General features: G+C 43.3%; 1 protein-coding gene across 1 annotated transcript in view; it reads left to right on the top strand.

Moving 5' to 3' along the window:
* WNT3A (Wnt family member 3A) overlaps positions 1 to 17,569 on the top strand; it is a 26,258-nt gene extending 8,689 nt beyond the window's left edge. The window contains exons 3-4 of the mRNA XM_032237208.1: positions 15,989 to 16,254; positions 17,090 to 17,569. Coding sequence (XP_032093099.1) covers positions 15,989 to 16,254; positions 17,090 to 17,569 — 746 coding nt within the window. The remainder of the gene's footprint in view (positions 1 to 15,988; positions 16,255 to 17,089) is intronic.
* The last annotated feature ends 6,300 nt before the right edge of the window (positions 17,570 to 23,869 follow it).

The raw sequence follows: 23,869 nt of genomic DNA on the forward strand, positions 1-23,869 counted from the left end.
CTTGTCAAGATAGTCCTTGACTTATGACCACAACTGAGCCCAACATTCCTGTTGCTAGGCGAGGCAGTTACTGTGTTTTGCTCCATTTTACCACCTTTCCTGCCACTGTTGTTAAGTGAATTACTGCAGTTGTTCATTTAGAATATGGTTGTTAAGTGGATCCGGCTTCCCTGTGGATTTTGCTCATCAGACGGTCGCAAAAGGAGAATATGTGACCCCAGGACACTGTGGGCGTCATAAATACGAGCCAGCTGCCAAGCATCTGAATTTTGGTCATGTGACCATGGGGGTGCTGCAACCGTCATAAGTGTGAAAAACGGTCAGTCACTTTTTTCAGTGCTGCTATAACTTTGAACAGTCACTAGGCTATAAATTAAGGACTATCTGTGTTTCCTGATCAATGTCCATTCATAATCAGGTTTTTTATGTGCACTGTATTCCAAAAATGCTATTTTATTTTTTTCCATTGCATGGTGATGGGATTTCTTCTTTTTTTCCTCCCTCCGAGTCCAAAATTGAGTTGCAAAATTGGGAAGACAGAAAAAACTCAAAGAATAATTGGATTTCCAGTAGGAGAATTTGCAAAGCTGAACTTCCTAAAATATCCTTAGAACCGGAATAGATGTATTTATTTTTAAGTAGGAGGACTTCATTGCCATCTATGACTCAAATTGCTTCTCCTGAGTTCTTCTAGAGGTTGGATTTCAGGATCCATAATCCTGAGCCAAACATGCTGGTGGGGGATAACGGGAGCAGAAGTCCAAGTGATGCGGAGAGCGTCATTTTCATTGCTTGGGTTTTCCAACATAAGGAACGGGTGCTAAAACTGCAAGTAGTTTTCAATTTAACTACTTCAATTCTGCCCAAAAATTCTGAGGCTAATTGAGACGGTTGCAAAGTCGTGGTCATAAGTGTGAAAAATGTAACTCTTTCAGTAACTCTTTCAGTTACTTTATGATGGCTGAAGTGTTCCAAAGTCACGTGATCCCCTTCTGCAACCTTCTGACAAGCAAAGTCAACAGGGAAGTCCAATTCCCTTAACAACTAGGTAACTAATTTAACAACTGAAGTGATTCACTTAACAACAGTGGGCAAGAAAGTTTGCAAAAATGGGGCATAGTTCATCTTCCTTGGAAAGAGAAATTTTGGCCTTCCTTGTGGTCATAAGCCGAGGACCACCTGCAATGGGGCATGTTCCATTGAGGTCGTAATTCGAGGACTACCCTGTATTGCATTTGTCGACTTCTATTTTGGTTGTGGGGGAAAAACCCAAGAGAGAACGAGAAAGAGGAAGGAAGGAGCCATTTTTCCAAAACCTATTTTTGCTGGCATCTTTCTGTTCATTTGAATGCACCCTTTGGATATTTGAAATTCTGCCCAGAAATGGCATGGAACGAAGAAGACTTTAATTAAATTCCTACATCTTGTACACAAAGAAATAGTTAGGCAAATGAGAGAGACATTAATCATGTCCCAGTGAGTCAACCTAAGGAGGCATTTGTCGATTAACATGGGTTAGGAAACACCCTCCTTTTAAAAAGAGAAGGTAGAGGATGCTGGAACAAGAACATGGATAATTAAAAGGAGAGATAACATCACCGAACAATCATGGATAAAGTCTCCCCGCGTGAGAAAACAGAGAGAAGAGGGGAAGGAAATCAGCTTAGGAAATCGATCAAAACCGCAAAGGATGCTTGAAATTGCAGCGAAAAGCTACCAGGTTTAGGGGCTGGCAGTTTGAGAACATCATGCAGAAAAGGAACAAGAATGAAATCTCTGGAGAGAGAAATTAGGAGGATTAAGAGGTTTAGAAATGGTGGGGTGGGTCCTTGGTGCTCTCTGAGTTTGGGGGTTTTTTCTTGAAGATGTCTCATGACCCAACTAGATAATATAATCAGTGCTAGAAACTAGACTGCCCCCTCCCTTCTAGCACTGATGATGTTCCCTAGTTGGGTCATGAAATATCTGCAAGAAAACCATAAACTCATAGAGCACCAAGGACCCCCCCAGTCCTCCTCCTCTTCCTCCTTCTGTCTGCAACCCATTCCCTTTCAGAACTGATGACAGTACCTAGTTGGGTCATGAAATGTCTGCAAGAAAACTACCCAGTTCAGAGACCACCAAGGACCTAGACTTTCCCCCTCCTCCACCTCCTGTTTCCCCCTCCCACTTCTCTTCTTCTTCCTCCGCCTCCTCTCCACCCCCCTCCCCTTCTAGCCCTGATGATGTTTCCTAGTTGGGTCCTGAAACATCCACAAGAAAACCACCAAGCTCAGAGAGCATCAAAGACCCCACAAACCAAGTAGTTTACAACTATTATATTTGCTTTACACTCCTGCAAAAAAAGTTGTAAAAGCCAGCAGTCCTGATGATCCACTTAATGACTGGCATGACTGACCATTGTAATTCTAGGCTCAATTATGATCGTAAATTGAGGAGTACCTGTGTATCAATTTATGGCAAGGTGACTTAGGTGATGGCATATGATGTGGAGTTTTATTTAAGGCCAATTGCTGAGGTCCAGAATTTGATGAAAGCAATGAAAAAGGGCTCAAGGTAGTCCTTGTTTAGTGATTGGCCAAAGTTACAGTGGCACTGAAAAAAGTGACTTATAACTGTTTTTCACAGTTACGACCATTGTAGCATCCCCACAGACACCTGATCAAAATTCAAACACTTGGCAAATGACTCATATCTATGATGGTCATAGTGTCCAGGTGTCACATCTCCCCCTTTTGCAACCTTCTGACAAGGAAAGTTGATGGGGAAGCAGGATTCGCTTAATAATGGTGTTATTAGCTTAACAGCTGCAGGGATTCCATTAACAACCGTGGCAGCAAGGATGATGGTAAAATGGGGCAAGTTTTAACAGTTTAGTAATGGAAATCTGGGGTGTCGTGCTGGCCATAAGTCAAAAATTTGCATCTTACAGCCCTCAAATGTGCATTTTACAGCATGGCTGGGGGATTCTAGAAGTCCCTGCATTTTAAAAGTTGCTAAACTTGAGAAATCCTGGCCTAGTCTGATCCAATTATTCTAGAAAATAGTAAACCGGGTGTCTTTTCTTGAACAAAAACAGCAAACAACCAAACCCCTAATGCTCTTTCCATGCAAAACATCCTTGTCTGAAATCTGGCTAAGAAAAACATCTCTGCTCGGCTTACCTGTGCCTAAAATTCAAGATTTCATCCATCTCGGCTTGACTCCGTCGGACGATGCAGCCAGGAGGGCTTGCAAAATCGGCCCCCGATACCTGCTGGGGTGACTTTATCCCTATTTTGTGACGAGAATGTCACGGCACGTTAAGCTCACAATAGCCCGGAGATATTTTATATGAAGTTTGCTTTGGTCCCTGATTAGCAAGACCCCAAACTAAGTCATAGCAACGTAAAACTATGCGTTGCTCGCCCGGCAAATGGGAAGTCCTCCATTCAAACGGTGGCATCGAACAATTGCGAGGGCGTGTGAATTGTGGGGGGAAAAACACATTTTGCTTGATACCCGAGGCCTTAATCTGCTCGTCGCTGGGATATTGTGCTCCGAGCAGACCCCAGCAGGGCGTGGGGTGAAGGTCCCCCTCAACGGCCCCTTTCTCTTGGCCCGAGTTAATGATATACTGATGTTGTAGCCTCCCCCAGCAAGACGGGTGAAAAGCAGCGGGGTCTTGCGAACACATCCTAAAAGGCTGAACGTTTTTGACGGAGGGGCTGCAGGTCATTTACAGTGGGGCAGGGAGGAGACTCCTTGCAAAACACTGCCTGATGCACCACTTGGCCACAAGGCCGGACATCAGTATACTGAAGGACAGGGGAGTCCTCTGCTTATGACACCAGTTGAGACCAAACTTTCGGGTTGCTAAATAAAACAACCGTTGAAGTGAGTTTTGCTCTGTCTTTTTTTTTTTTTGCTCCGGTTGTTAAGTGGATCACTGTGGCTGTTAGTACACACTGTTTTGTTAAGTGAATCTGGCTTCCCCATTGACTTAGCTTCTCAGAAAGGGGTTGCAAAAGGGGATCGCGTGACCCCCAGGACACTGCAACCGTCATAAATAGGAGTGAGTTGCCAAGCGTCCGAATTTTGATCATGCTGCCATGGTCGTAAGTGTGAAAAACGGCCCTCCCTTTTTACTGATACTGTGACTGTCCTGAATATAAATCCGTTGCCGAGTGCTGGAATTTTAATCACGTGACCAGGGGGATGCTGGAATAGTCGTTAAGCGTGAAAACTGGTCAGAAGTCACTTTTTTTTAACCTGACGCATCAGCAAGGGGAAGGAGGTACCTTACGAATCTCATTGGGGACCCCAGGATGATATGGAGCCCATGAAGCAGTTTCCATAGAAGAGGATATTGGTTGAAGATTTGTGCGGTCCTTGGGGCTCCCCGAGTTTGATTATTTCCTTACAGATGTTTCGTGACCCAACTAGGTAACATCATCACTGCTTTAAGGGAGTGTTGTGGGGAGGGGGTGAACTGTGGGGTCGTTGGTGCTCTCTGAGCTTGGTGGTTTTCTTGCAGACGTTTCATGACCCAAATAGAAAACGTCATCAGTATAAGAAGAGAGGGAGGGAGGGAGGGAGGGAGGGAGGGAGGAAGGAAGGAAGGAAGGAAGGAAGGAAGGAAGGAAGGAAGGAAGGGAACTGTGGGATCCTTGGTGCTCTCTGAGCTTTGTGGTCTTTTGGCAGATGTTTCATGACCCAACTGGTAACACTATCAGTGCTAGAGGGGGGAGAGGTTTGCCCGCTTTATATACTGGTACAAGTGACTCTATTAGTTTTGGTGGGAATGTAAACCACAGACTAATCAAGAGACCACCAGGTCCACTCCCTCCAACACTAACAAGGCAAGACACTAGTAAAGGGGGCCCCAACCCTTGGGCCACAGCCCATTTGCAGTCCATGAGCGGTTCGATCCAGGCTGCAGAAGCAGCGGGCATGCACCTGGACATCCGCACTTGAGCAAGTGATGGGCGGCCATGCCTGCTGCTTGAGTAAATGGAGCTGCGCACATATGAGAACTTGCCCGCTGTTCACACAGAACCATCCCCTCCGCCCACAATACACAAAGCCGGAAAGATTGGAGAACTCTGTCCTAGTATATAAGGAGAGCAGATTATTCTGGCAGTGATGATGTTACCAAGTTGGGTCATGAAACGTCTGCAGGAAAACAAGGTCAGAAAGCAACAAGGACCGCGCAGTTCTCCTCCTCCTCTGCAAATCCCACTCCTTTCTAGCACTGATGGTGTCACATAGTTGGGTCCTGAAATATCTGCAAGAAAACCAGCAAGTTCAGAGACCATCAATGACCTCTACCTCCTCTCTGCAAACCCCACTCCCTTCTAGCTCTGATGATGTTACCTAGTCAGGTCATGAAACGTCTTCAAGAAAACCACTCAGCTCACAGAACACCAAAGATCCCCACAAGTGACTGGTTCGGTTGCTGTCACTGGGGGGGGGGGGGGGGGATGGCTGTATACTTTTCTCCTAGGGTCCTATAATCTGCCCTCAGTCACCGTGGGTGAGCCCTAATTCTGGTCTTAAGAAAATAAAAACAGAAGCCTGCTGTGATATGCGCATCCGTGTCAAAACAACAGGAACAGAAGGCGAATTGTCTCTTGGAGTCAATTCTGGATGTTTCTCAAATTTTGATCTTTGGAAAATCAGGTTTTGATCTGACGGTGCGCAATTCGCCATCTTCTTACAAACTTGAAGTGTTGCCTAAGCAACCCAAACATATGTTCCACCTACTGTGAAGCATGTATACCATTTCTTGGCAGGGACCTCGTCTTTAATAACTTTCCTGAAATTATTAAATTGGTTATTTATCTGAAACGAGCATCGGGCGCCTGGGGGATAAAATCATGCACCCATTCAAACACGACAAGGTCTTATCAAACAGTTTGCCCAAAGCAGAAACCCAAAACTGAACTTTTGGATGCCTGTCAGGAGCTATAGTCATCCTTGACTTACAACCACAACCGCACTTATGACCATCGCAGCAGCCCCAGGGTGACGTGGTCAGAATTCAGGGGCTTGGCAACTGGCTCGTATTTATGACGGTTGCAGAGTCCTGGAGTCACGTATTCCTCTTTTGCGACCTTCCCAGCCAGCTTCTGCCGAGCAACATCAATGGAGGAAGCTGGATTCACTTAACGACCATGTGATTTACTTAACAACTACAGAGATTTGCGTGAGAATTGTGGAAATGAGGGTCGTAAAAGCAGGCTGCCTTGGTTAGCAACAGATATTCTGGTCTCAATTGCAATCATAAGTCGAGGTTGCAAAATGGGGAAAAACTCACTTAACAACTTTCTCGCTTAGCAACAAAATTTTCAGCTCACTTGTGATTGTAAGTCGATACAAGCTAAATTTTACAGGGAGTCCTGAAAAAGTGACTTATGACCATGTTTCACACTTATGACTACTGCAGCATCCCCATGGTCACATGATAAAAATTACAATGCTTGACAACAGGTTCATAGTTATGATGGTTGTAGTGTCCCGGGGCTCACGTGATCCCCTTTTGTGACCTTCTGATGAGCAAAGTTAACGGGGAAACTGGATTCACTTAACAACTGTATTACTGACTTAACAACTGCAGGGATTCTCTTAACAATTGTGGCAAGAAATGTCATTAAATGGGGCCCAATTCACTCAATTGTCTTGCTTAGCAACGGAAATCTGGGGTCAATTGTGGTCGCAAGGACACCTGTATTGCAGCTTTATCAATATGAACTTATTTGCCTTGGAGAATGTCTTAGGTATAACATGAAAATTAAAAGAATAATCTTTGCATCTCTTGTTATTTGTTGAATGCATTTTGGGGCACTTCTATTCTTTCCTTTGTCTTTTCCTTTTATTTCAGCTTATATCTTAATGTTTAGTTCTGAATTTTAATAAAGAGATAGGTAGGTAGCTAGGTAGGTAGGTAGGTAGGTAGGTAGGTAGGTAGGTAGGTAGATGTAGATATAGATATATAGACGATATATAGTTATATATGCCACCACCATTTTGAATTTTTTGTCCTGCTTCCCTTTATTGCTAAGGATTTTTTATTGTAATTATACTAATGCTCGAAGCAAACAATCTGTTTCTACAGATCCCATTGCGATGAAATCATGAAGATACATGGAAAAATTTCCTTCCCTAGACACCTAGGTTTCCCGGGGCAAATGGAGACATAAGAGAGAGAGAGAGAGAGAGATTATTTAAAAAAAATAAATAAAAAAAAAATCACTTATGATTCCCAGGAACATATAGTGCAGCAATCAAAACTATTAAACTTTGGCAAGGCACCAGGGTGAGGTAGAGATTATCCCAGAAGAAGAAAAAAATTGCAAAAAAGAAGAGAGAGGGAAGTTTTTTTAACCTGCCTGTAATTTATGGAGAAGGCCACAAATGCGTGGGAAGCTGAACCCGAAGGCTGGAAGGGAATTAAACAAGATGGGAGGGATAAAACAGCAATTTTTGGATCCTTGCTTTTGGCGAAAATATTGGGCACGTTGGAAACCAAATATTGATTCGGAATTGCTTTTCCTTTTTGTATGTCAAGAGCAAACGTCTGCCTAGATAATTTCCTGTCGAAATGTATTGACAGAGGAGATTGTCTCTCAATTTCTGCAAGCTGAGATGGATTTGAGTTGTGGCTCTGCATGATACCCATTGTTGGGTTTTTTTTTTTTTTTGGCAATTTTTAGTATATTTGGGGTTAGGGTTGGAGGGGATCATAGGCGCACTCTGAGTTGGGTGGTCTCCTTGCCCCAATTAGGGAACATCTTCAGTACTAGAAGGAAGGGGGGAATGGCTGCAAGGAGGAGGAGGAAGAAGAGGAAAATCGTGGAGCTCTGAGTTTGGGAATTTCCTTGAAAACATTTCATGACACAGCTAGATAACATCAGCAATGGGAGAAGGAGGAGGAGGAGGACTGAGGGGTCCTTGGTATTCTCTGAGATTTGTGGTTTGCTTGCAGACCTTTCATGACCCAACTAGGGAACATCATCAGTGCTAGAAGGGAGTGGGGTGTAAGGAGGAGAAGGAAGAATAAGAGGAGGAGGACTGAGGGGACATTGGTGTTTGCTTGTAGACCTTTCATGACCCAACTAGGGAACGTAATCAGTGCTAGAAGTAAATGAGTTTGCTCCCTGTTTATATTCAGTAACTTGCCCTGTGGCCGGGATGTTCTTTTTCTCCTTGTTGGCACCTTGAGGATATTGATTTCTGATGAATTGTTTGTCTGGTCTTAATCCCTGCCTACCCAGAGAGGGTGTATTTGGATATTTTCCCTTTCCTTCGTCACTTTTGTTTCTTTTGAATGGTTTGCAAAGGTGCTTATCTCAATGTGTCCATGGATGTCCGATGTGTCTGAAGGCCAAACTTTCAGTAATTCCCTACTAGCCTTTTAGAAGTTAACTTGGTGTAGGATACTCACCGATGAGCCCAGTAGAAACATTAGTTGACAATCTCCATGTGTTGTGAGATTAAGGAGTTTTCATCATTTTGTCATCTGATTCCTAGTTGATGTTCGCACCTGCCCTCTGCTAGTCTTCTGCCTGTCTGTTACGGATGTTATGTATGTTGTGGATGGCTTCTGGGTTTTCTTCTTCTTCTTGAACTACTGGGTCAACAGAGGTGGTCCTCGACTTACAATCATTCATTTAGTGACCGATGTTACAACAGCACTGAAAAAAACCCCAGAATACAGTTAGTTCTCAACAAATGGACCACAGTTGTGCCCAGAATTTATGTTGCTAAGTAAACCATTTGTTAAATGAGTTTTGCCCCATTTTACGATTTTTCTTGCCAAAGTTGTTAACTGGGTCATTGTGGTTGTTAAGTTAGCATCATGGTTTTTAAGTTAATCTGGTCTTCCGCATTAACTTTGCTTGTCAGAAGGTTGCAAAAGGGGATCGTGTGACCTCAGGACACAGCAACTGTCATAAATATGTATCAGTTGCCAAGCATCTGAATTTTGATCATGTCACCATGGGGATGCTGCAATGGTCATAAGTATGAAAAACAGTCCTGTCACTTTTTTCAGTGCTATTGTAACTTCGAACGGTCATTAAATGAACTGTTATAAGTTGAGGACTACCTATAGCAGAATAACAGAGTTGGATTGGAAGTTGGAGGTCATCTAGTCCAACCACCTCCTCAAGCAGAAACCCTATACCATTTCAGACAAATGTTTGTCCGATCTCAGTGACTTATGACCATTTATCACACTTACGACCATTGCAGCATCCCCATGGTCACATGATCAAAATTCAGTTAGCAACTGACTCATATTCACGACAGTTGCAGTAATTCCCTTTAGCAACCTCCTGACATCCCAAGCCAATGGGAAAGCCAAATTCATTTAACAACCGTATAACTCATTTAACAGCCTCAGGAATTCACTTAACAACTGTAACAAGAAACATCGTAAAATGTTGCAACACTCACTCAACAGCTGTCTTGCTTAGTAACAGAAATTTTAATTGTAAGTTGAGGACCATCTGTATTGAATATTGGTGAATATTAGTAAATATTGTGTGAATATTAGCCCTATTGTACTGGCTGGGGTTAAGTTAGGGTGGCTCAGTGGCTAAGAAGCTGAGCTTGTCGATCAGAAAGGAGGGCAGTTCAGCGGTTCGAATCCCTAGCGCCGCATAACAGCGTGACCTCCCGTGCCTTGTCCCAGCTTCTGCCAACCCAGCAATTTGAAAGCACGTAAAAAATGCAAGTAGAAAAATAGGAACCACTTTTGGTGAGAAGGGAACAGCGTTCTTAGCGCCTTTGGTGTTGAGTCATGCCGGCCACATGACCACGGAGCATTACCCCCTAGAGTAGGAAACGACTAGCATATATGTGCGAGGGGAACCTTTACCTTATACTGGCTGGGGATTATGAGAGTTGAAGTCCCACCTTACTCAGGGCCTGAGGTTAGGAAGATTGTTTGGTGCTGCACCAAAACCTGTCTAACCGCCTTCCGGAGTTGGCTAGGATTAAGCAAGCATTTGCTGTTTCTCCTTAATTGCCTGCTTCCTGAATTAATCTGTTTGGGGGTTCATATAATCCAGGGAGCCTCTGTAACCAAGCAGACTAGACTGAGCACTAACCAAGTTTTGCAGGTACCCAAGACAACCATTAGAAGATTAACCAACATGTTTCTAAGGTGATGATGACTTAGACAACAAGTAATTTTAATGCAATACGCAAATTTATTTTGCATTTTAATGCCTGTTTTGTAGGGAAGCACCGGTACCATAAAGCAAAATAAAAACAAATGGAAGTGTCTTTAAAAAAAAAAAGAAAAGACTAACTCAGGACAGATAGTCCTTGGAATACAACCACAATTCAGCCCAAAATTTATGTTGCTAAATAAGACAGTTGTTGAGTGAGCATTGTCTCATTTTACGACCTTTTTGCCACAGTGGTTAAGTGAATCACTGGTTGTTAAATGAATCTGTCTTCCACATTGGCTTGGCAGAAGGTGGATAAAAGAGGTCACGTGACTCAGCGGCACTGCAACCATCATAAATATGAGTCAGTTTCCACGCATTTGAATTTTGATTACGTGACCATGGGGATGCTGCAAGAGTTGTAAATTTTTAAAAAAACTCATAATATTGCTGTTGTAACTTTGAATGGTCCCTAAGCGAACTGTTGTAAGTCGAAGACCTCCAGTGAATCAATAAAATAAAATACAATAATAAAATAAACAGAACAATGGTCCTAAGCCACTTTTTTCAGTGCCATGGTAACTTCAAACGGTCACTAGTCATAAGTCAAGGACTATATGTAGAAGTGAAGGGAAACACCCTTATTATTGTTATCAATCTTAAAAGATATGTTTTTTTATTTTATTTATTCAACAAATTTCTACATTGTCCACCTTACTTAAGTGACTCTTGGCACTTCACACACGATACAGGGTAGTTCCCGAGTTATGACCACAATGGACCCCAAAATTTATGTTGCTAGGTGAAGCATTTGTTAAGTGAGTTTGCCCAATTTTACGACTTTTCTTGCCATAATTGTTAAGTGAATCATAAACACGAGTCAGTAGCCAAGCCTCTGAATTTTGATCAAGTGACCCTGGGGATGTTGCAATGGTCGTAAGTGAGGAACAAAGTCCATTTTTTCAGTGCCGTTGTAACTTTGAACTGTCACTAAACGAACTGTTGTAAGTCAAGGACTATCTGTAGAAGTGAAGAGAAATACCATTATTATTATTATTATTATTATTATTATTATTATTATTATTATATCATCGTCATCATCATCATCATCAATCTTAAAAGATCTGTTTTATTTATTTTATTTATTAATAAAATTTCTACATTGTCCATCTTATCTCAGTGACTCTGGTTACCCACAATACAATAAAAGGGTGATTAGAAGCACAGTTAAAACAAATTTAAAACAAGGTTAAAATTTACAAGTTAAAAAATACTCCTGTGGCTGGATTTTCAAATGTTCTAGAATTGTAATCTAACAGTTTTTAATGCCCTTAAGCAGGTGGATGAGAGCCTGTCATTGTTTCAACCCCCCCTCTTCAAAATAGGTGAACTTCAACTCCCAGTACTTCCTGGCCATCATGAAGTTAAAATCCATCCATCTTATGGTTGCCAGCTTTGAAGAACACAAGGCTACAGCTTTGGCAACCTAGCAATGGCCCAAAGAGGTCAGATATGGATGCTGTGGTCAAGAAGGTTCCATTCTGTGTTGTAGATACTCTTCAGCCAGAACAAATTGAATTCTACAGGTCTTTCTCTTTCAAGGAGAACTGCTGGCATTCTTTTCTTAAGGGCTTCTATCTCCAAAGTCACCTTTCAAAGAAGACGACTTTCCCCAGCCTCTTGGGTGGATGGATGGATGGATGATAGAGCCAGGAGGATGGACGGATGAGATGATGATGGGATGATGCATGGAATGATGGATGAATGAGATGATGGATGGGATGATGCATAAATGGATGGAGGGAAGTATGGGTGGATGAGATGACAGATGAAATGATGGATGGATGGGATGAGGATAGGATGATGGATGAATGGGATGATGGATGGATGGATGGATGAGATGATAGATGGGAAGAAGACTTTCACCAGCCCCTTGGATGGATGGATAGATGGATGGATGACAGAGCCAGGAGGATGGATGGATGGGATGAGGATAGGATGGTGGATGGGTGGATGGATGGATGGATGAATGAGATGATAGATGAGATAGATATGAATGAGACAGTGGGTGGATGGATGGATGGGATGATGGATGGATAGATGGATGCAATGATGTATGGATGGTTGGATGGACAGGCAGATGGTTGGATGGATGGATGGTGTGTTATCAAGTCATTTTCAACCATAGTGATCACATAGACGTAATTTCTCCAGGATGATTTACCCCTAAATTGGTCCTGCAGATCTTCCATCTTTGCACCTATTGCCACCATAATTGAGTTGATTCACTTTCTCCTGGTCACCCACTTCTTCTCTTTCCTTCCATCTTTCCCATCACTTTAGACTTCTCAAGGAAATTGAGTCTTTGCATTGATTGACTGAGGATTATATGCCATCAATTTGGTGTCACGTTTCAGTGTCCATATAGGTAGATCTTCTCCAGGAAGAATTTTCCTTAACTTGGTCATTCAAATCTCCCAACAGTGCTTCCATCCTGTCTGTACTCAGTCCACCCCAGTCCTCTTCTACTCTTCTCTTCCATCTTTGCACTACTGACTTCTCAAGGGAGCTGATTATTTGCATTGATTGATGATACACTTTGAAGTCACTGTTGACATTTAATGACCACGCAGATCTATCTTCTCCAGAAGATCTGCCCTCATCCTTCAGGTCTTCCAAAGGCACCCCTATCACCAGGGTAAACAGAGTCTATCTGTATTCTCATCATTGTCCTCTTCTTCTCTTTTCTTTTACCCATACCAACTTCATTAAAGTTCTCCAGAAAATTGGATCTTTGCACCAACTGAATTTTGGAAAGATTATATACCTTCAAGAGTATTGACTCGGAGCAATCACCTAGATAGAACTTGATAATGACCTATTTCCAACGTAACCATTCAACTCTTCTAACAATGCCTCCATCGTCACCATAATTAAGTCCATCCATCTTCTGTTGGTCCTCCTCCTCCTCTCTTTCCTCCCACCTTTCTAAAACATGTCCAACTGCTCCACAAGGTTCTTCAAGAGGGGACTTTGATGCGCAAGGAAAGAAGTTGCTCAAATTGTGGAGGCTTTGCATACCCTTGTTTCAAAAGCTTTGCCTTCCACCCCCTTCTGCCCACTCCTGGCCCACCCCCAGCCCTTCCAGAAGGCCTACCACGAACATCTCAAGTCATGACCTGCTGCTTGTCATGGCTACACCTCTGGCGAACCACCCAGGTCGGCTAACAAATATGCCCCCAGCCCCCTCAGCTCTTATCTCCGTCAAAGGGCTTACATTTTTATATGGCATCTTAATAACCCTTCACTTCCATTACAACTGCGTTCCTCTCATCCTCTTTTGCTCTTCTGCAAAGCCTGAGGCACCTCGCTGGAGCTCAGAAGGGTCATGTCTGCTCCAAAGCATCCAGGCAGGGGTGGGTGAGAAGCTAGAAGGTCTTTTGGAGACCCCAGGGGATTTGTCTTGTCTTTCTTCATCCCGGCTCAAAGCCACAAGAAAGGGAGGGTCCTTTCAGAGATTTTTTGATGGGGCCACCAAGAGGCCTACTAAGAAATAGAGCCCTAAATATATTGGATTTTCTATTGGCATGGCATGTTGGAGCATCATTTCTTCACCTTGGCACCTTGAAAATGGGTGGACTTTAACTCCCAGAATTGCCCAGTGTGACGAATTCCATTCATGTTGGCTGAAGAACTCTGGGAATTGAAGTCCATGTGTGATACCTGGGAAATTCTGAGAGTCTATACCTGCCAGGATTGAGATGATTGTTTATGAGAAAATCTTAGAAAGAAGTAATCTTTTCCTTTCCTCCGCACCTTCCCTTCCTCTTTCATCTGTTATTTCTTTTCCTTTCTTTTCCTTCTCTTTCCCTACCCACTCCTTCCTTCCTTCCTTCTTTCTCCTTCCTTTATCTTCCTCCTTGCTTTTCCTTCCTTTCTCTTCCTTGCCCTTCTTTCCTTTCTTGTTCTCCTTCCTTCCCTTCCTCCCTCCCATCATTCTCTCTCCTTCCTTCCTCTTCCTTTTCTCTCATCTTCTCTTTTCTCTTCTCTCCTCTCTCTTTCTATCCACCAGTCTGGCTGGGGAATTCTCAGAGTTGAAGTCCATACATCTTCAGGCTGCAAAGAAACACCAAATTAAAACAATGTGTGAATGGGTCCATGAACCTGATTTATTTAATACAAAATTAGATTTAAAAAAACAAACATACACACTTGGTCAAACAATGGCTCAGCCATAAACCACAATAGGTGGGTTACATTCACTAAGGTAAATGTAGGTACCCACATTAAGGCTAAGCAAGTAGGATGGGGTGTGAATTGTCTCTTTGGACATGTTGCCTGAAATGGTATGATTAAAACAAAAATCCTAATTTCGGGAAGCTTCAGGATTTTGAAGAAGCTGCGGACGTGCGATCTTTAATGTAAACTTTTAGAAGAGCCTATTAAGATAGCAAATTGGAATTTTGGTTTATTTTTGTATGACCCTGAAGGCAAAGGCCAGCAGGCAGGGGTGAATTTAAATATATAATAAAATGGCATTTATAGTGTGCCTGATAACCCTTCCAGGTCAACAAGGAAATTTCCATTTGCTACCTGTTTGGATCAGTGCACGACTCCTATTTCATTTTATATATTATATAATATTATATGATATTATGCTATATGATATTATGCTATTATGGTATGATATTATGTTATCATATATATTATATGGTGTTATATTACATTATGTTGTATGAGATATTTTATTTATTTTATTTTTCATTTATTTTATTATTTTATTTCATTTATTTTATTTTTCATTTATTTTATTTTTTATTTATTTTATTTTATTTTTCATTTATTTCATTGTATTATTTTATTTTGTTATACTATTTATTTTATTTTACCTTATTTGATTTTATTTTACTCTGTTTTCCTTTCTGCTCTGCATTGGTTTGCTTTGCTTTACAGGCAGACCTCGACTTATGACCACAACTGTGCCCAACATTTCTGTTGCTAAGTGAGACAGTACTAAGTGAATTTTGGCCTATTTTACGACCTTTCTTGCCCCAGCTGTTCAGTGAATTACTGCAGCTGTTAAGTTAGTAACACCGTGGTTAACTGAATCTGGCTTCCCCATTGACTTGGCTTGTCTGAAGGTCAAAGGTGATTACATGACCCCCGGGGACACTATGACCGTCATAAGTATGAGTCAGCTTCCAAGCCTTTGAATTTTGATCATGTGACCACAGGGATGCTTCAACGGTTGCAAATGTGATAAAATGGTCATAAATCCCCTTTTTCACTGCAGTTGTAACTTCAAACGTTCACTAAATGAATGGTTATAAATTGAGGATTACCTATAATCCCAGCCAGAAGTGGCAATAACCAAGTGTTCAATGCTCCTTGAGGTCAACATTGGCAGTTTTTAAGAAGAGATTAGACCAGTAAACACCACTAAAATGTGAGTTATGACTATTTTTCACACTTGCAGCATTCCAGTGGTCGCGTAATCAAAATTCAGATATTTAGCGGCTGACTCACATTTATGAAGGTTGCGGTATCTCGGTCACCTTTTGCGACCTTCTGACAAGTTAAGACAAAGGAGAAGCCAGATTCATTCAATGACTGTTTTGCTAACAACAACTGCAGTGATTCACTTAACAACTGTAGCAAGAAAGGTCATGAAATGGGCCAAAACCCGCTTAATAAATGTCTCACTTAGCAACAGGAATTTTGGGCTCGATTGTGTTGTAGGATGCGGACTACCTGTGTTCTTTCGGTCAGCAGGTTGAAGAGATGCAATGTTTTCTCCCATCTCAGTGGAGTTGTTTTCTTTTTTTCTGCAGCCACTCGGGAATCGGCCTTCGTCCATGCCATTGCGTCGGCTGGAGTGGCTTTCGCTGTCACCCGATCCTGCGCAGAAGGGTCCTCCACAATCTGCGGCTGCGACAACCGTCACAAAGGTCCCCCTGGAGAAGGGTGGAAGTGGGGTGGCTGCAGCGAGGACGTGGAGTTTGGCAGCATGGTGTCGCGGGAGTTTGCAGATGCACGAGAGAACCGCCCTGATGCTCGCTCGGCGATGAACAGACACAACAATGAAGCAGGACGGACGGTAAGGATTGTGGTCCTCTTATTTGCGTTCCCTTAACGGGGTCCGCGTTGAACGATGACACTTCCTTCTGATTTGAGATGGACGTACAGACACGTCTGTGCACTGCAGCAGGGACACACAAGCCATTCATCCCACTTCTAGTACAGGTAGTCCTCGACTTACGATCACAATCGGGACCTGAATTTCGGTTGCTAAGCAAAGCGATCCATGACCCTGGGACACTAATACCGTCATAAGTATGAGTCAGTTGCCAAGCCTCTGAATTTTGATCATGTGACCTTAAGGGATACTGCAACGATCCTATGTCAACTTTTTTTTCAGGGCTGTGGCAACTTCCAACGGTCACTAAACAAATGCTTGTAAGTTGAGGACTTCCCGTACAAATATTATGGTCAATTAATCTTCTGCTTCTTTGTCCCCCTCTTTCTTTCTTTCTCTCTCTTTCTCTCCTTCCTCCCTTTCCTTTTTTTCTTTTTTCTTCCTTCCTTCCTTCCTTTTTTGTTCTTTTTCCTTCCTTCCTTTTTTGTTCTTTTTCCTTCCTTCTTCTTTCTTTTCTTTTTTCTTTTTGTTTCCTTCCTTTCCTTTCTTTTTCTTCTTCCCTCCTTCCTTGTTTTCTTTTCCCTTCCTTTCTTTTTCTTTTTGTTTATTTCCTTCCTTTCCTTTCTTTTTTCCCCTTCCTTTCCTTCCTTCACGTCTTTTTGTTTTTTCCTTCCTTTCTTTGTTTCCTTCCTTCACTTTTCTTTTTGGTTTTCTGTATCCCCTTCCTTTCCTTCTTTCTCTTTCCTTTCTTCCCTCCCTCCTTCTCTCTCTCTCTCTCTCCTTCTCTCTTTTTCAGTCCATCATAGACCACATGCATCTCAAATGCAAGTGCCACGGGCTGTCTGGCAGCTGTGAGGTCAAAACCTGCTGGTGGTCTCAACCAGACTTCCGTGTCATCGGCGACTACCTCAAAGATAAGTACGACAGTGCTTCTGAGATGGTGGTGGAGAAACACCGGGAGTCCCGCGGCTGGGTCGAGACCCTGCGCCCCAAATATAACTTCTTCAAAGCGCCCACGGAGCGAGACCTGGTCTACTACGAAAACTCCCCCAATTTTTGCGAGCCCAACCCTGAAACCGGCTCATTCGGCACCCGTGACCGAGTCTGCAACATCACCTCGCATGGCATTGATGGTTGCGACCTGCTGTGCTGCGGCCGTGGACACAACACCAGGACTGAGAAGAGGAAGGAGAAGTGCCACTGCATCTTCCACTGGTGCTGCTATGTCAGCTGCCAGGAATGTATAAGAATCTACGACGTTCACACGTGCAAGTAAAAAAAGAATGACCTGCTCCGTCGTAGGAGATGAACCAGAAGGAACTTTTTTTTTTTTAGTTGGGGGAGAAAAAAACAACTTCTTGAGAGTGAATGAAGACAAACAGAGAGAGAGAGAACAAGAAGTTAAAATGGGTGGACTAGGATAGGTCTAATGTCTTCTGGGTCGTCACACCTGGAAGTTAACTTTGCAACGCCGTCAATGAGAGAAACGAACAAGTGGGTCGTTCACTCTCGCTGTCGTTCTACAGAGAAGAGATGGTGATTTCTTTAACTAGACATAGAATTGGGTCATGGGGTGCTCTGTAGTTGTCTTCTGGGGTGTCACCCCTTCCTTATTTGAAACCACAAGTCATCGGATCTGTAGGTGAATTCTGGACTCGGAAGATGATTCTACATGAGGATCTTCTCGTGTTACAGCACCAAGTGTAAACCAGGATTTTAACCGTTGTATAGGATTGAAAACGGACCGCAGGTGATGGTTTATCAAAGATCTCCCATAACTTCTTGAGGGAACTAAAAGGATCTGGAGAGACCCTTTGCTCTGTGGATGCTTTGCCATGTGTGTGATTTCCCAAACTGGATGATAACGGTGTTACAGAAGGTGATGTTTCCACCACACTTTGAGGAGACAATTGTGCTTGTATGGCATGTTGGACAAGAGACACACACACACACACAGACAGACAGACACAGACACAGGCTGTGGGTCAAGTAGGACTCTCGTGCTGCCTGGAATCGGTCTCGAGGACATTTGCTTTTTCTCGTTCAGGCTGCGAGAAATCATCTCGTCACGCTGCGCTCGTCAGCTACGCTTGGACAATGCGGATCTAATAAATGATTCTCTGGTGCATCGATGCCTTATTGTATGGTTAGCCAACAAATATTGTATTGCTGTGATAAGAGAGAAGGAGAAACCGGGTCTTCTCTCTGAATAGTCTTCATCTTTATTTGAGCCATGCAAGACATGAAATAAAATGTTGAATCCATGGTCATCACTGATTTGCTGGGGTTTTGATTTCAAGGTTAAATGTCCGCCGGCTGCGCGCCTGTTGCCCCGCCTCAAAATGTTTCTTCCACGTGTTCACATCTGGGGTACACTTAGTCCCAGTGGTGGGATTCAAATAATTTAATGACCGGTTCTCTGCCCTAATGACTAGCTGGGTAGGCAGGGCTCGACTTGGATGGGTGTGGCCAACTCAATGTTACTCAGGTTGATAGGCGCTTCACAGCTGTTACAATGGAATCAGGATTAACTGGAGAGGCAGTTTCTGTAAGCAGGGCAATAAAGATTAGGCTAGAAAGAACACCAGAATGTTTCCTTCCTGCCTACCTTACAGGATTAGCCCTGTAAAGTGGGGAAAAACAAAATGAATTTTCTTCCAACAACCGGTTCTCCGAACTGCTTAGAAAGTTAACAACTGGTTCTCCCAAATAGGTGCGGAATGGCTGGATCCCACCACTGGTTACTCCTCAACTTACGGCCACAGTTGAGCCTAAAATTTCCATTGGTACATGTTGTTAAGTGGGTTGTGCCTCTTTATATGAACTTTATTGCCCCAGTTGTTAAGTCAATCTTGCAGTTATTAAGTAAGAAACACAGTTGTCGCTTCCCAGTTGACTTTACTTGTGAGGGCATTGCAAATGGGGGTCATGTGACACTGGGACACTGCAAGCATCATAAATATGAGCCAGTTGCTAAACGTCCAAATGTTGATCCCTTGACTCTGTGGATGCTGCAACAGTTGTATGAAAAATGGTAATAAGTCCCTTTTTTTCAGTGCCATTGTAATATTGGACGGTCACTAAACAAATGGGTGTAAGTCAAGGACTATCTGTAGATATATCCTAGGAGGTTCTAGAGTAGAGCTACTATACCTAAATGTTTTCCTCCCTTCCCAGGACTGTGCGGTGTCTTTGAATGTGGTATCTCCTCTAATCCCGGTTTCAGATGCACAATTAATCACAACCGAGTAGTGTACTCCCAGTTACATTCAGAGAGTCCAGGCTGGAAAAGAGAGGGACTTGTGAAGACCAACAGTTCCTCAAATGTGTATTTTTGGGATCATGCACAACAGATAAACACAGATGATTTCAGGGCATAGAATTAAAGAATAACAGAGACCTTGAAGGTCTTCTAGTCCAGCCCCCTGCTTAAGCAGGAGACCCTATACTACTTCAGACAAATTCTTTAGAAAAGCCAGTATTGGTACACCCAGAACTTCTGGAGGCAAGCCGTTCCACTGATAAATTATTTTCACAATCAGGAGTCCCTTAATTCCAGGTTGCTTCTCTCCTTGATTAGTTTCCACCCATTGCTTCTTGTTCTGCCCCCAGGTGCTTTGGAGAATAGCTTGACCCCCCAAACTTCTTTGTGGCAGCCCCTGAGATATTGGAAGACTGCTATGATGTCTCCCCTCAGTCCTTCTTTTCATTAAACTAGACATACCCAGTTCCTGCAACCGTTCTTCATTCGTTTCAGCCTCCAGTCCCCTAATCCTCTGTTGCTCTTCTCTGCACTTTCTAGAGTCTCCACATCTTTTTTGTATTGTGGTGACAAAGATTGGATGCAGAATTCCAAGCATGGCCTTACCAAGGCATTAGAAAGCAGCATGAACACTTCACATGATCTTGATACTATCCCTCTGTTAATGTAGCCTAGACTAGCTATGGAGCCCAGAGAATCCCATGGAGTTTTCCCAAGTATGCGTAGGTAGCATTTCTGCAGAGACATCTATGGGATCCCACACTTTTGAAAAAAGAGTAACACACAAGCAGAGTTGCACGCTCATTGTGTATGTTCTGCACCTTTGTGTCTGTGTCCTCCTATGTCACAATACTGTACAGGAAGGAGCATGTGTTGCTGTGGTAGAACACTCATTTGAAGGGCCATCAAACCTTAGAAGTAGTGTTCCAGGGAGCACCTATATGGTTGAACATCATAATCTCCAGTACATAATCTGTACTGATCCTAGGCAGTGTTCAACCAATTGCCCAATTGATGGTATAAATTGAATCCCAGAGACCAGGTGACTGAACACTGATATGAGAAAATATTTGTTGTTCAGGATTGAACTAGAGGGTTCTTAATGCTCTTGGAAGGAGGAGGAGGGGAAGAAGGAGAGGGGAGGGAGAGGAGGAGGGGGGAGAAGGAGGAGGAGGAGGAGGAGGAGGAGGAGGAGGAGGAGGAGGAGGAGGAGGAGGAGGAAAAGGACTGTGGGGTCCTTGGTGCTTTCTGGACTTGGTGGTTTTTTTGCAGACATTCATGACCCAACTAGGAAACATCATCAGTGCTAGAAGAGAGGATGAAGTTGCGAGGAGCAGGAGAAGGAAGAAGAGGAGGAGAAGGAGGAGGACGAAGAAGAAGGGGACAGGGAGGAGCATTGGGTCCTTGGTGTTCTCTGAGCTTGGTGGTTTTCTTGCAAACGTTTCATGATCCAACTAGGGAACATCATCAGTGCTAGAAGAGAGGAGGAAGTTGCAAGGAGAAGAAGGAGGAGGAAGAAGAAGAAGAGGAGGAGGAAGAAGAGAAGGAGGAGGAGGGGGAAGAGTGTTGCTTCCTTGGTGCTCTCTGAGCTTGGAAGTTTTTTTGCAGATGTTTCATGACCCAACTTGGGAACATCTTCAGTAGTAGAAGGGAGTAGGGATGTTGCAATGGTTCTTAGTATGAAAAATTGTCATGTCATTTTTTTCATTATGATTGTAATTTCGAACGGTCACTAAACCAATTGTTGTAAGACAAGGCTCGCCTGTATCAGAGCCAGGCCTGCAAGGCAGCCACCCACCATGTCCAAATAATCCACTACATCACATATAACTTTCACTATGTGCATAACTTAATTGAACATTGCGTTCAATTTTTTTTTTTTTTACCAAGGTGGTTAAGTGAATCAATGATTTGTTAATGAATCATGTCATTAAGCGAATGCAGCTTCCAGCCCCTCGACTTTGCTTGTTGGAAGCTGGCCTGGAAGCTGACAAACAGTATTCCCTGGGATGCTGCAACTGTCATAAGTACATGCCAGCAGCCAAGTGTCCAACTTTTGATCACGTGACCATGGGGATGCTGCAACCACGTAAATGCAAGGACCGGTCCTAAGCCCTTTTCCCAGTTCTGCTGTTAACTTCGAATGTGTGCTAAATGACGGGTTGTAAATTGAGGATCACCTGACCTTGGGAATGCTGCAACAGTTGTAAGTGCAAAGAACGATGGTAAATGGAAGGACCAGTCATAAGCTTGAAATGGTATTAGGTTTCCTGGCTGAGCAGGAAGTTGGACTAGAAGACCTCTGAGGTCCATTCCAACTCTGTTGGTCTCTATTCTAAGTCACACCTTTTTCAGTTCCATTGTAACTCTGAACAGTCACTAAATGAATGGCTGTAAGTTGAGGATGATCTTTAGAGTAGAATAGAATAGAAGTTGAAAGGGACCTTGGAGGTCTTCTAATCCAGCCCCCTCAAAGCAGGAGAACCTCTACTATGTCAGACAAGTGATTGTCCAGTCTCCTCTTAAAAGCCTCCAGTGACGGAGCATGCACAACCTCTGGTGGCTAGATGTTCCATTGGTTAATTGTCCTCACTGTTAGGAAGTTTCTCCTTAATTCCAGGCTGCTGCTCTCTTTAATTAATTTCCAACCATTGCTTCTTATCCTGCCCTCTGGTGCTTTGGAGAATAGGTGGACCCCCCCTTCTTTGTGGCAGTCCCTCAAACGTTGGGAGTATGGCTATCATTTCGCCCCTGGTTCTTCTTTTCTTTAGACTAGCCAAACCCAAATCCTGAAAAAAGTGACATGAACATTTTTCACACTTACGACTGTCGTGGCATCCCTGTGTAATCACGTGATCAAAATTCAGATGTTTGCCAACTGACTCCTATGTACGAAGGTCGCACTGCCCCAGAGGGTGGGGGGTTGTCATGATCCACTTTGGCGACCTTCCGGTAAGAAAAAATCAACAGGAAAGCCACTTAACAACTGTGCAACTAACTTAACCGCAGGGATTTGCTTAACAACGGTGGCAAGAAAGTTCGTCAAATAGGGCAAAACTCGCTGAACAAATATTTCACTTAGCATCATAAATATTGGGCTCCATTAAGGTCTTAAGTCAAGGACTACCTGTATACCATTGCTCCATATATAAGGATGGGTAGCAAATGACATTTCTTGCATGCATTAGCGGTGATTGATTGATTGATTGATGCTTGCCTTCTGCTTCGGATCTTAAACATAGAAAAATAAATACATGTAATCCTTGATTTACAACTATTCATTTAGTGACTGTTCAAAGTTACAACAGCACTGAAAAAAGTGACTTGTGAGTGTCACAAGTCTGCATGCCCACATCACATGATCAAAATGCAAACGCTAGGCAACTGGCATGTTCTTGTGAATGTTGCAATGTCCCGGGGTCATGTGACAACCTTCTGACAACCAAAGTCAAAGGGGAAGCCAGATTCACTTAACAACCACATGACTCAGTGAAGAATTGCAACCATTCACTTAGTAACGGTTGCAAGAAGGGTCGTAAAACTCACTTAACAAATGTCACATGTTAATGACAGCAATTTTGGGTCATTTGCGGTCATAAGTCTACCTGTAGAAAGAGAGACCGGGTGAGTGCATGATACGGATACCTGTGGAGCTCATCTGTTCTTGCTCTCTGATCTGTCTACCTTTACCTGTCTGTTGAAAGACACCTAGCTAGGGAAGGGAACCCTGGAGCTGAGGCTTGCCTAACTTTTGGACAGGGGTTGCCAAAAAGATTTGAGAATCACAACTGGAAGGACATCAAGGTGTGTGTTCCAGCCTGGGCAGGTTTTTGACCCCCTTAGGGGGATGGACCACGCTGGGGTTCACCTGGGTGCAAGGAGGCTTTCAAGAGGCGAGACGTGTATAGCAACCAACTCTTTTGAAGAGGGGTCAATACCATCCATCAGAGGAGCGGCTGAGACAGAGGGAAGGCAACAGGTCTGCCTCTGGCTGAAACCACTTGAAACAGACCGGAGCGTTGACAGATTTTGTGGGAGGTCTCCTTCAGCCACACCTGGGTGGCCAGGTCTTGGTTCTCTGGCTCAGAAAAAGCCGGTCTGACCGATTACCGGTCATTATCATCGCTGTAGATATGGATCACACTCTCTACCTTCTTACAAGAGGCTTCGAGACAGGCACACATTCAAATCCTGCCCTGCCTTCGTCAGAGCCTCTGTGATCCATGAATGCATGAGAAATAAAATCAGGAAGAGGCGACCTTTGTCCAATGGACACGCACTTTAAGAGTTGGTCACCGCTCTTTAGCAATTGCA

Source organism: Thamnophis elegans, chromosome Z (genome assembly GCF_009769535.1).
Source record: "Thamnophis elegans isolate rThaEle1 chromosome Z, rThaEle1.pri, whole genome shotgun sequence".
NCBI lineage: Eukaryota > Metazoa > Chordata > Lepidosauria > Squamata > Colubridae > Thamnophis > Thamnophis elegans.